Source organism: Microtus pennsylvanicus, chromosome 20 (genome assembly GCF_037038515.1).
Source record: "Microtus pennsylvanicus isolate mMicPen1 chromosome 20, mMicPen1.hap1, whole genome shotgun sequence".
Lineage (NCBI taxonomy): Eukaryota > Metazoa > Chordata > Mammalia > Rodentia > Cricetidae > Microtus > Microtus pennsylvanicus.
This window is the reverse complement of record NC_134598.1, coordinates 30319858-30333738: the sequence shown is the minus strand read 5'-3', so window position 1 is coordinate 30333738 and position 13881 is coordinate 30319858. Positions and strand designations below refer to the sequence as shown.

The window sequence follows — 13881 nt, the reverse complement described above, 5'->3', positions numbered from 1 at the left end:
TTCTAACTAGAACAAGATCCAAACTTCTCTTGCTTATGGCTTTAATGTTGTTTTTGTTACTAATTTGTTGACTACATACCCTATATATGACCACTGAGTTAAGGGACTTTCATTCACGAAGGTTTTTAAAGTTCGCACAATCTTTCCCCACGATGTGTAAATAAGTACACCTTCCCAATGACAAGAAAGAAGACTAATGTTAAACATGCTTCTACAAAAAAAAAAAAAAAAAAAAAAAATCAAAGCGTCCCTAAGGAGGCATACTCCTTTTTGCTCACTCCACACATACTAAGAACTGACAGACATCTTGCCTGCAAAAAATCTGTAGGTATATACATCCCGCATAAAGAACAACATCTATATTTTAACTACTTTCTGCTTAGAATTACAACTATAGACATTAAAATGTAGCTCTCAGATCTGAAAATGTTTTTATTTAGAAAATGGACTTCAGGAAGGTTAAAAAGCAACACCAGAGGGCACAGGTGCAGAACTGGATGTATGCAGTCATTCAAAGCATTCAAGTAGGAATATGGCAATATAAATATCCAAAAAGCATCGCTTAGGTCTTCAAAACAAAGTGTGTAAGTAATTCCTAACTAGGGAGCAGAGCGTTTCCTAGACGGGAGAAACAGTTAACATCAAAGTCTTGAAAGCCTTTTCCTGGGTTAATTACATGTAGACAGTCTGCCTTTGATCAAACTCCTTGAAACATGGATAAAGGTATTACACAGGTCCACTGTTAACACAGACAACATGTTGCAAATTACTTGTGGTATAATGTGTTCCAACAAAGCTTAGAAAACAAAGTTGAGTTGGCTTTGGACTAGTTTAATAATCATCTCCTCTGCTGACGACTTCTTTACAAGTTGGACGCAACAGTATGGTGTGTTCAAACTGTGCTGTGTATGACCCTTTGATGTCACACAGTGGTGGATATGGATCTACTATGCCCAAGTCACACAGATTCTTCAGAGCCATTAAGTATTTACTTTCGCCCAACCGATCCAGCCATCTGCGGCAGAAGGCAAGGGTGCCAAAGTTTTCATTGATCACATTTAACAGATGTTTTGTTCTTGGAAGCCTAAGAGGAGAAAAGCAAAGATTAATAGCTGGGTAACTAATCAATTTCCCCCATTATAAAATTCAAATCTTAGTGCTGCACCTGGACTCTGAGTTCACAACACTAACTATTTCTTTACTGATAATTACTGAAATATGTAATGGCCCAAAGACACAGCTGAGCATGACCTGCTGAATCAGATCACTTAAGTGTGCTAAAATCCTAAATGAGAATTATAGAAGTTGGAAGACTCTCCCATGAAAGCATGAATCCAACCTACAACCAATCTCTATCAAGAGTAAAAAACAATGTCAACTGGGATAGGACATTTACCAATAGGAAAAACATTAAATAACCCAGGCCATGGTGGCGCACGCCTTTAATCCCAGCACTTGGGAGGCAGAGGCAGGCGGATCTCTGTGAATTTGAGGCCAGCCTGGTCTACAAGAGTTAGTTCCAGGACAGGCTCCAAAGCTACAAAGAAACCCTGTCTCGAAAAAACAAGGCGGGGGGGGGGGGGGGGGTAAGACGAGACCCTCCTAAACCTAGAATGCCAGGAAACAAATACTGCAGTATCAGCAACTGTTTGAATGTCTGCCACTCTCATTTTCACCCCGTGGTAATTTTTCTGTTGTATTACAGAAACCCAAAGGACTCAATGATAAGACTCCAAACTGTAGCATTTATAAATATCTCACCCTGGCAGAGATCGATAGTCTCACCTTATTGGCACGTGTCCCACATCGAAGTTTTTCATGTAGTGTGAACATTCCATGTCGTCATGAACAACACCTTTTCCTGTGCTACCAAAGGTCTCAATGGCATACACCTCTCCTTCCTTCAAAACACAGAAGGACCAAAGAGAGAAAAACAATTCACAACTAATCAGCTTCCCACAAAATAAAGAAGTAACAGGAAATAGGCTTCTCAAAGTCTTACTCGGCTTGGCTGCTCGGCCTTTGTCACTGGATATCCCTTATCAAAACTGACATGGGCTGGAGTGGGAGTTTGAAGGGGGACAGCGGTAGTGCACCTTCCTAGCACACCAGCGCCCCTTGTTAGCGGGAATGACTCACATACCTCCATTCTTGTAGCCTCCCCTCCTTTCACAATGGGCACCGTTTTCCCAGCGTGTATTCTATAAGGTCCAATTGAATGTCCATTTAGATTACGGATGGGTTTCACTGTCATAATAAAGAAATAAATGTTTAGGCTCTCTCAAGGGTAAACAGATTCTTAGCCTTTTGGTAGAGTTTAAGCATTTACACTAAAGACACTGAGCAAGAGTTGTGGCACACACTTAAATCCCAGCACTTGGGGACTGGGGTGATGGCTCAGTGGCTAAGAGCACTGGCTGTTCCTCCAGAGGTCGTGAGTTCAACTCCCAGCAACCACACGGTGGCGCACAACCATTAAAAAAAATCCCAGCACTTGAGAGGCAGAGGCAGGTAGATCTCCGAGTTTAAGGTTAGCTACAAACAAACAAAATCAAGGCTCTCACAGAGATAAAGTATAAAAAAAAAAAAGGGTAGTTTGTTTTATTAAGTACCAAAGAGATGGCTGGATAAGAATCAGCTGCTAAAGAGTGCATTCTGCTCTTGAAGAGGACCAAAGTTAATTCCCAGCACCCACGTCAAGTGGCTCAACTACCTCAAATTCCAGCTCCAGAAGATCCAATGCCTTCTGGCTTCCATGGGCACCAGTAATCGTCTGCACAAACCCAGTTACACAAACACATCATTAAAAAATCACCGAAAAGGAGAATGGAAGAAAAAATAAATTCTAGGTGATACTGTATTTAGAAATAAGAACCTTAAGGATATATATTAAAACAAAAGATAATGTGAAGGCGGGGACACTGTCAAACCAATCTTACAAAAATTTAAATTGTACTGTTTTAAATGTTACAAAACAAACTCAATTTCCTGCAACCACAACAATAAAGTCACACAGCCTGTAACATTACTCCAAGATGAAAACAGAAAGCAAGGAGTACGTAGACTAAACAATATGGAATGATTAACGGCACTAGAGGCACACTATACGTTTCTATGTATACACAGGCTCAAATCTCAAGTCTAACTGCTTCTTAGGAACATGTAACTAGTAAAGACAGAGAAGCAGACGCCACACCAGCACTGATGCCCATAGCTCACTGGAGCATCGCTGCTCTGACTGGAAAGGTGAGGGTGGCTAAGCTCTGCCTGACCCTCAGGTTCCCATTTAACCCCCAGTACAGTGGTGTTGGGGGTGTAACAGTGGGAGGTGCTACAGAGCATAAGAGCACATGACAAGCTTGGAGGCCTTCTGGGAAGCAAAGACTTCTCTCAAGGGATAAAGCTACACGGTCTTCAATTGACAAGTCAATTATGTTTTGTGCATTTCAATGTTAATTATGTTCCACAACTTTAGGAAATCTAGCTATGTAGTTTCTGAAGCATTGATAAGAAGGCACCTTTCTTCAAGAGCAGAATTATATATCAAGATTTTATTTGTTTTTGTTTTTTTTGGTTTTTCGAGACAGGGTTTCTCTGTGGTTTTTTGGAGCCTGTCCTGGAACTAGCTCTTGTAGACCAGGCTGGTCTCGAACTCACAGAGATCCGCCTGCCTCTGCCTCCCAAGTGCTGGGATTAAAGGCGTGCGCCACTACCGCCCGGCTTATATCAAGATTTTAAAAAGAAATAAAATAATGAAATAATGACATCATAAGTTCAATGGGGAGGTGAAATTTTAGCGTATGCATTGTTATTAGTATAAATGAAGGAGAAGGGAGAAGGTCAAGTCAGAAGACACTCCAGAGAGGAACAAGGACCCCTGTCCAGACTGCTGAACAGCTGTCCCCACTGAGAATTAGATGAGAAAGACACTACCATTTCTGCAACCCAAGCCCTAGCTACATTTCTGTAGTGGAATCTTTAGAATAATAAGCTCTACCTACAACCAGGGAGGGACCTTCAGGCAACTGCAAACCGGTGTCTGTTTAGGAAGGCTCACAAGAAGTATGATACCCAAGAAATCACAGAAGAGGAGGGTCCAGGTTGCCCAGAGCAAGGTCAAGGCCAAACCCCAACCTGGGCTAACTCCTGCGATTCATACTAGGATAACTTCCCGCCCTGGGAATAACACCAGGCACAGGTCTGTGCAGACAGGAGACTGCAAGAACACCCAGGTGACGACAGTGAAGGGGACCCATTAGGTCTGCACTGGGAGCGCAGGAGGAAGCCAACGTTCAGAGTGGTGTTGTTGATCTGTACACCAGGTAGATCACAAAACCTTCACTAGGGCTAGGCAGGCCTGACCAACTGGAAGTGAGTCCTCTGTCCCTCCCCACTAGGGGACTGCTACATGCTAGGCGTTCAGCTTCTTAGTGATAGGACCAGACCACATACAAGAATGGAATGCTGGTTGCCTCAGTCCTGGAAAGGAAGAAGCTGCAGCTGGTATAGTTAATCCCCGCTGCAGTACAATGTCTATGACCTAACAAGTAGATAGTTCTAGAATATTAGGTTTAATGGGAGAAGAAAGGAGCTCTTTAGTCAAAACTGTTCAATTTCAGGTTGTATTTTTTTTTTTAAGATTTGTTGATTATTGTAGTCTCATCATGTGAACCATGTAGGTTTAAAAAGAAAAAAGGAAAAACAGAACAAAACCCCAAAAACAAACAAAACTAGTGGGATAACAATAAAAGAGTATCAATCATCTTTTTAAAAAACAAAAAACTTATAATCAGGTAAATTTATTTTAAAGCGTATACAGCACTATTCTAAGTCTTAGCCAACTATTCCCCAAAAAGACAAAAACAAACCAAAGAACAAGTCACCCTTGGCTTAACAGTTTCAAGGCCAACACTGGATACAATGAGACCCTATCCTCTAAAACATAAAGAAAATAAAGTTTGGGTTTTTTTAATTAATATTTATTTATTATGGATACAGTGTTCTGCCTGCATGCATACCTGAACGCAACAAGAGGGCACCATATCTCATTACGGATAACTATGAACCACCATGTGGTTGCGGAGAATTGAACTCAGGACCCCTAAAGAGCTGCCAGTGCTCTTAACCTCTGGGCCACCTCTCCAGACCCTAATAGTTTTTTCTTTTTAACTCTTTTATTTACTTAGACTTAAGAAGATTCAGTCAATTTCTCCTTTTTATTACTTTTATTTAACTATAATATTTTTATTCTTTTGAGAATTTCAGACATGCAAAATGGCTGGGTTTTTTTTTTTTCAAATTTACTCCCCCAGTCTTCCACTTAATTTCTGAGACCCCTTCCTGCAATCTCATGACTTTCAGAGCATTAGAGAGAAAGGAGGAGCGTGGCCAGAGGATCAGACAGACCTGGAGTGACGGGTGCAGAGCACCACAAAGCACAAGAGACGGCTCTGACACCGCACAGCAGCAGCTGAAGACAGCAGATTAACCAGCCTCCGAATTCTGCAGAATCACCCATCAACAAGACTCTGGTCTCCTCATTCATCCACAATGTCCCAGAAGCCTGGTTCAAATATGGACGTCCTCGTAGCTACTGATTAGCTGAGTCCCCAGAGAGCTCCCAGGGCACTGCTCCCACACACGAGCTGACCAGAAGCCTACTGTAAAGGACCTACCTTGATAAGTCTTCCCATCTAGTTCTACTTCATAGGACTCCATAACTTCTTGAATGGCTTCACCAACATCACAGAGACGAACATCAATCCCAGCACACTAAAAATAATGTGTATTTTAATTTTGCAAATAAAGGACAACCAGAAAAACTAATTTGTATATTACAAATAATTATATAAGACTTTGTGAAGGATATTTAATTACACACAACCAATTAGACCCTCTTTGCCTGTAAGATCTGCAGTATGGTTTATTTGGAGAAACGTAAGGAATATAATGAATTACAATGGCGTGGTGGCAGCTGGAGAGATGATTCAGTAGCTAAGAGAACTTGTTCCTCCTGTAGAGGAAACCTCATTTGGTAATCAGCACCCAGCATGATAGAGCTCAACTGTAACTCCAGTTCCAGGGGATCTGATACCCTGTTCTGGCCTCTGAAAGCAATGCACACACGTAGTGCGCTTAAATAATGCAGGCAAAATACTCATGCACACAATATTTAAAATCATTTATATTCGGGAATCTACCAGGAATCTCTGCCTAAGCAAAATTACACAAGCAGAATCTGATCTCATGGTAGGAATCTTGGGATCAACCATCTTAAAACCTCCAGGAAACACATCAGGTGGTAAAGTTAGTTCAATCAATTCTATCTTTTAGACAGCAGCAGTGCTCCAACCACAAGGGGGATACACAGTGGTACATCCCTGTAGTTCCACATACTCAGAAGATGGAAGCTCTCCAGAAAGAAGCCTGAGCCCAAGTTAGAGGCAGCAAAGGCAACATTGTGTCTGTCTGTCTGTCTGTCTGTCTGTCTGTCTGTCTCTCTCTCTCTCTCTCTCTCTCTCTCTCTCACACACACACACACACACACACACACACACACACACACACAGAATCTATTCCTGAGGGCAATTCAACAATTCATCAATATAAACACATGTTTTGAGGAAAAGGCACAAATCATTTCAATGGGATTTACATTTAGAATATACTTTTCAATATAAAGACTCAACAAAGTAAGAAAAAATAGAAAAACTACCCTCAAAAATAACAAAAGCTTCAGAAGAAACCTACAGGAAATACAGTTGCTGAAAGTCAGAAACAAGGCAAGACGACTGCCGTTTGCTGGTTTTGCTTAACACGTGACTGAATGTTCTGTCCAGAACAATTAAGCAAGAAAAAGAAACAATTGCATCCAGACTGTAAAGGAAGGGGAGGACACCTCAACAGGCGAGGACTGCAGGTGATCTCTAAACAGTGGGCTGGAGAGACGCCCAGCAGTTGTGAGCACAGGGCTAAGCACAATTAGTCTTCACAGGACTCAGGTGTGGCTCCCAGCACCCACATGGCTCACACCTATCTGTTACTCCAGCTCCAGGGGGTCCAGCCCCTTCTGGCCTCTGAGGGCACTGCCTGCCCACGGTGCATAATCATACATGCAGGCAAAATACCCACACATCCACTTTCCCCAAACCTAACATGAGACCCACAACGGTAAAACTCTCACAGCAGACAGTCAAAAGCTTCTCACTACTGGATCTGACAGTGGTTTTAAATCAAAGGCACAGGCAACAATACAAAAACAAATAAAGCCAAAAAACCCCACTGCATTTCATATGAGAACATTCCGGGTAGCAAACATACATTATCAATATAATAAAAGGCAACTTTAGATAGAAAATATTGGCAAATCATATGCTGGATACAGGACTAAGATCCATAATATACAGAGAACTTCTGAACTCAACAATAAAACAAAGAACTTGATGTATATATATAACAATATGTCCATATGGATACAACAGAACATATAGAAGAGAACAAAAAACTAACTACTAGAGGATAATAAAGGATTGAAACTGAATACAAATATAAACACAAGCTCTAGCCTTTTAAAAGAGGATATAAAGGCAATTGTTTTCTAGTTCAAACCAGATTTTTCATTTTTGGTGGTGCAAAGTGCACAAAAATATAATAGCTTAAGTATAAGCTCCAACCTGACGGCCCAGGAAAGGAGCGTCCTTTCTGAATGGCTACTTTACTATATAAAACTTCATCGGGCTGCATCATCTTCGGGTCTTAATTTCAGTGTGAATATTTTTTTTTACTTGCAACTTTTTTAAAAATAACATTTAAAAAGAGAAAAACAAAGCCGAAGACCTGAATAGGAATCTGCCAAACCCCACAATAAGCCAGCACATAAAAAGGTGCCCCTCACACTCAATAAAGAACGGCAAGTCAAAACTGCAAAAGACACAGTCTAACTCCCATTCGGATGATGGGAAAAAAAAAAGAAAGAAAAAAAAACAAACCGAAAACAATAAGCACACACACTAGAGAATGGGAGCTAAGACACGAGCACTTGTAGCAGGAACAAGGCAGTACAATCCCTGTAGAAAGTACAGCAGCAGCTACGAAACACCTAAGGAATGTAAGATGGTAACTTCTACAGGACGTGTACTTAAAGACACTAAGATGTGCCGGGCGGTGGTGGCACACGCCTTTAATCCCAGCACCCAGAAGGCAGAGGCAGGCGGATAGTTCCAGGCCAGCCTGGTCTACAGAGCAAGTTCGAGGCCAGCTGGGGATACAGAGAAACTCTACCTTGAAAAACCAAAAAAGAAAAAAATGAGCAAAAGAGACAGACAGACCGAATGTGAGGGGAAGCCGAGTGCTTGCTTCAGGGCCTGGCTTTGGGGGCAGTGGAAATACTGTACTGTATTATACTGGGACACTTGTCATTCTGTATTTGAGTGACTCCGAATACGAACTGTGGGCTCTAGATGATGATGAAGAGTCACTGCTGGTGAGGTGACTTTTCTAAGGAATGTACTTTGTTGGAGACTCAGGCAGTGGAAAAGTAATCGTGTGTGTCAACAGAGTTTATATGGGAATTTCCCCATCTTCTGCTCGGTCTTGCTGTGTAAACAGAACTGTTCAAAAATAAAACATTAACAACAGGGGCTGGAGAGATGGCTCAGAGGTTAAGAGCATTGCCTGCTCTTCCAAAGGTCCTGAGTTCAATTCCCAGCAACCACATGGTGGCTCACAACCATCTGTAATCGGGTCTGGTGCCCTCTTCTGGCCTTTGAGCATACACACAGACAGAATATTGTATACATAATAAATAAATAAATATAAAAAAAAAAACAACAAAACATTAACAACAAAAAATAATCACTTTTAAAGGCAAAAACAGATCCAAATTGTTTAGTAATCATAACTACTTCAGAGTTCCTAGTACAGGAGAACTAACCAGTGAGTTCTATACATCACCTAAACCACCATGTAGACCTTAAACAACCTATGAGAGAACTGAAAACAACGTTGTTACACAGCGCTGGAGTCCACATACCTTTATTCCAGTATTAGTAGCGTCTTTTACAGCTTTTAATAACATATCATACTTGGGATTAAAAGTAACAGTAAAAGCACAATCAATTATTCTACCTGAAAGAGAAAAAAAGGCCATCTTTAAATTGATTTACCTTCCTTACAGCACTTACCTTACTAACCTGCCAGTTAAAAGTTAGAAGATGGCATTCAAGTTCCCAGAGATGATTTAGAATCAGTGACTTCAGAATAAAATTTGTAAATTATAAGCTATTACATAGTGCTCAATTTGGTGTTCCCGCAGACAAAACAATAAACAGAAATAAAATAAAACACGGAGGAAATATGAACAACAGTATGGACAGAGAAAAATCTAGTCACAAACCCCTAAACACAGTGTCACTTATCCAAATTAGGAAAACCTTAAAATCTTAAGTAAATATTCAATCTAAATTCACTTCCTTGACTGTTAAGTAATATACAAAAGGTACATTAGGTGTTATGAGTTTAGGGAAATTTAGAAAAGCAAACATATACACCGACCAAACCAAGTTCTACAAATACTATTTTGCTGTCCTTTGAAATGAGGCCCCATGTATTCCAGTCTAGCCGACTCACTATGTAGTCGAGGATGTTCCTAACTCCTCATCTACTTCCTAAGTGCTGGAATTGCACCACCACACCCAGCAATGGTGGCGCACGCCTTCAATCCCAGCACTTGAGAGGCAGGCAGGCAGATCTCTTGTGAGTTCGAGGCCAGCCTGGTCTACAAGAGCGAGAGCCAGGACAGGTTCCAAGGCTACACAGAGAAACCCTACCTCAAAGAAACCAAAAAGACAGGGTTTCACTGTGTAGCTGTGGCCGTCCTGGAACTTGCTCTGTAAATCAGACAGGCCTTGACCTCACAGGGGCCCACATGCCTTACTCTGAGATTAAAGATGTACACCATCAAACCTGTTTTCCTTTGTTTTTAAATGGAGACAAGGTCTCAGGATGTGGTCCTGGCTATTCTAGAACTCTATATAGATCAGATAGGCTGTGAGTCCACAGAAATCCCCTAGCCTTTGCCTCCTTAGCACTGGGATCAAAGTGCCACCATGCCTGGCTTTCAGCTTTCTCTCCCTAAACGTGACACTGGGGACTGAATGTCAGACTACTGAGCTATATATCCAGCCCTAGCAAAATATTTTGTATTTGAATAAAACAATGACCTGAGTGGAAAAAAAAATACAATCGTTTATGAAAACAAAGTAAATGCCAATTATCCGAAGAGTTTCCAGGTTAGGTAGGGTGCTTTTAACCTAAAGCAAAGGTAAAGCTCTGCCTCAGCACAGCTTTCCACAAGGGAGACAACAAAATGTGGAGGCTCAGTTTCTCCAGCTCCATCTCACGCGTACACAGAACGGCATCCCTGTGAGTGAAGAGGGATCACCTAGACTCACCACTAATGTGTGTCCCGAAGTCTATCTTACAGATGTCGTCATACTGTAGGACTGTCGTGTCCCCAGCGTTGGGAGTGTAATGTGCAGCACAGTTGTTGAGAGAACACCCAGTGGGAAATGCCAGGCCTGCATTTAGCCCATTCTCTTTTATTAGCTTTCGAGAACAGTCTTCCAACTTCTCACTAGAGGAAAAAGGGATTTGTTTTTAGAACCACACCTTATAGCCTATCAATCACAAAAGTTCACTAAAACCCTGGTTACTTTCTAAACATATACAGCAGCTCTCCAAAGAGGCACAATCAGCCCATTGTGCAAGTTACGGAAATCAACTCCATCACAAGCTCAAGAGAACAGTCTACTCTGGACTTCAGCTACTAGCAATCAAGGTCTCACAACAAACTTAAGGGCTGCATATCACACACACACACATTTTAACTTTTAAGTATATGAGTGTTTTGCCTGTGTGTATGCAAGCACACCCAAATATACACAGAAGAACACACCCAATGCACAAATGAGTGCATGCTTTATAGCAAGACAAGAACTCAGGAGACATTTATAGAATCTTTACCTGAGTGGCAAAGAATTAACAACAGCCAAACAAACACTGTTAACTAGAGAGCTAGTTATATAAATGCTAGTATAAAGTGAATACCTTCCCCCAGTCTCTTAAAAAAACAAAACAAAACAAAAACAAAAAACAGGGTCTCACTAAATAGTCCTGGCTGGCTTGGAAGCCACCGTGCAGACCAGGCTGACTTAAAACTCAGAGATCCACCTGTCAGGAGCATTTATCATGAACTATTATGGGCCATGATGCAATTAGTTTACAGCAATTGATAATTCAGGTCACCCCCCTCCCGAGAAATTACTCTCAGATGGAGGAAGTGTGCCCGGCAAAGCTGGCAGGGCCACTGACTGAAAACTTTCGCTTTCATCTGGAAATTGCTTGTGCAACCACCTATGGTATCTCCACATGACCATGCATTTTCATGTAACGGGTACATGTAATCCCATGATTACATCTCATTCTTATGGGTATACACGTGTCCTCCACGTTACAGGGAGAAACTTAGACACACATCCTTCTGGACAGAGCACACAGGGAACTTTTGCAGGTTTTACTTATGAAATTGCAGAGGATTTATGATGAATTAGGGTGGTGGTGCAGGTATCTGTCCTTCAAGAGACCAACAGCACCTAAGTGACTAACCATGGCCAGATATTATTACTCACACTTAAGAAATGTAAAATAATACAGGTACTCTTTGCCTTTTCCTTAGATCTCTAATGGTTTACTTTTCTCCCTTTGTAGCCTGTAGTGGCCCCTTTAAAAGATGGTCGGGACCCCTCACAGCTGCAGCTGCGGTTAGCTATGAACTAGCTGTTAAGCCTTGCTATCTTCAAAGAATGCCTGTGTCCCTGAGAATTTCTTGTAATTTTTTTTTCTAAAAAGTTGCTAATGAATGGATATATATTTGCTTTTGCTTGGGAATTTCTAACCACAGGAGATACAGATTGAGAAGAAATAAGATGAACAGGAAGAAGAAAAAAAGAATGTAATTAGAACAAGAATAAACTGGAACAGAGATGTGTAACAGAGAATTGGAATTAGAATTCAGACAGAATTAGAGCTAAGAAGTTACAGGCAATCAGGACAGAAGAATTAGGGTAGAGGCAGTAGAATAAAAAGAAGAGAAAGATGAAACATGAATAGAAAGAACGTGTGAGAGAAGATCCTTTTCCTGTAGCCATCAGACTGTAGTTCCTACACTTACTGTGGCTTCTTTTTGAACCCTGACTGAAAGTTTTTAGGGCTGGTCCTTAAAAGTTTCCGATACCCCCCTGCCTCTGCCTCCCACTCGGGAGATCCAAGGTGTGCCCACCTGCCCAGCCCTCTTACCAGATCTCTATCATTGTCATCCCAGGCTTGATCCAGCTCATAACATATTTTCTAACTTGTCGATGTGCTTCTGCAGCTTCTCGGAAGTCATTCCAAATCTCTTCACTAGCCTGATCTAATGCCTTTTTTTCTTCACTTGTAGTTCTCCAAGCAGCTGTTCGCCTTTGGAATAGGCATAGCATAGTATGAGCCATTAAAAAAAAAGAGAGAGAGAGAAAAAAAACTTCACAAGAATATTAAAAGCTGAAGGATATAAAAAATACAGCAAGTAATATAAAACATCAGTTTCTATATATTTAACAAAAATTTTGAAATATTACATTAAAAGCCACATGCTTGAAATTAATCCAATTTACATGAAACCTCTTTAAAAGATTCTTACAGAGAAACAAAATCCTCAAGTTAAGATTTCATTCACAGTCAGAGAGAGACTAATTTCCTACTAACAAAAAATGGCAAAACCCCAGAAATATAAGAATTCCATAAGTCAAGCAGGTGTGACTGCCGGTAGGTCATCCTTGCACCTAAGCTCATACACACATACAGGAGCCTTCAAAGGATACAACAGCTAACAGTTAATCAGGACTTTCCTCATCACTATCTGCTGGGGAACTGGTTCCAGATACCCCTCTAATCCTTACCACTCTGTGGACAGGAGGACTGCTCAAGTCAAATTACACTCAGGTAGAATCCCTGCTGTAAATCCTTCCCGCTGTTTCAAACTCCTAGCTCAAGGTAACGCTGTCTCAGTCAGAGGTTGTATTGCTTTAAGGTCTACCAGTCACAAAAACATCTGTACAAGCCAGGTAGGGGCTCACACCTATAATCCTAGCCCTCCGTAGGCCGAGACAAGAGGAATTACCACAAATCCGAGCCTGGGATACTAGGTAAGTTTCAGAGTAGCCTAAGGCACACAGTAAGATCCCAGATCAGAAAAACTAAACACACAAGCTTCCCAAGTCTGCACCTACTGGGTGAGATGCATCCCCAGGGAAGGGGTGCCCGCGAAACTCTTCCTTGGTGCAGGTTCATAGCCTTCGCTGCCAATCAATGGCTCTCCCCTCCTTTGAGGCCCCGTGCATCTCTCACTTTGTTTACCACCGTGAGTCTCCAGGCCCTCCCACACCACCCATGCTCCATGGTTTGTAGGCATGCCCTGTACTTGACAGAGCACTGGACATAGGACACAAGGACAGTCAGCCTGGCTAACAATTTTTGTTGTTGCAGTTACTATGGTTTTTGTGTTAAGAAACACTCTCATGTGGTCTAGGCTGGCTTCAAACTCCTGATCGTTATGCCCCACCGTCCACAATACGTAGCATATTTATTATCTGGAAATGAAAGCAACTGATCACGAAGCAGCATATTTTCAAAAACACTGACTATTTCAGAATGAATTAACTTTAGAAACTGTTACAATTTTCACACATTCTTTTTGATTGTTGAGATACGGTCTCAGCTATGTAGTCCTTGCTGCTCTGAAACACGCTATGTAGGCCAGTCTGGTCTACACAAGACAGCCAGGGC

At 41.5% G+C, this 13881-nt stretch overlaps 1 protein-coding gene across 1 annotated transcript in view; it reads right to left on the bottom strand.

Moving 5' to 3' along the window:
- Positions 1-412: 412 nt before the first annotated feature.
- The window catches only part of Metap2 (methionyl aminopeptidase 2), a 31102-nt gene continuing 17633 nt past the window's right edge, over positions 413-13881 (bottom strand). The window contains exons 5-11 of the mRNA XM_075954677.1: positions 12355-12516; positions 10452-10633; positions 9032-9126; positions 5676-5772; positions 2144-2247; positions 1786-1901; positions 413-1084 (exon numbers count right to left, since the gene is read on the bottom strand). Coding sequence (XP_075810792.1) covers positions 832-1084; positions 1786-1901; positions 2144-2247; positions 5676-5772; positions 9032-9126; positions 10452-10633; positions 12355-12516 — 1009 coding nt within the window. The 3' untranslated portion in view covers positions 413-831. The remainder of the gene's footprint in view (positions 1085-1785; positions 1902-2143; positions 2248-5675; positions 5773-9031; positions 9127-10451; positions 10634-12354; positions 12517-13881) is intronic.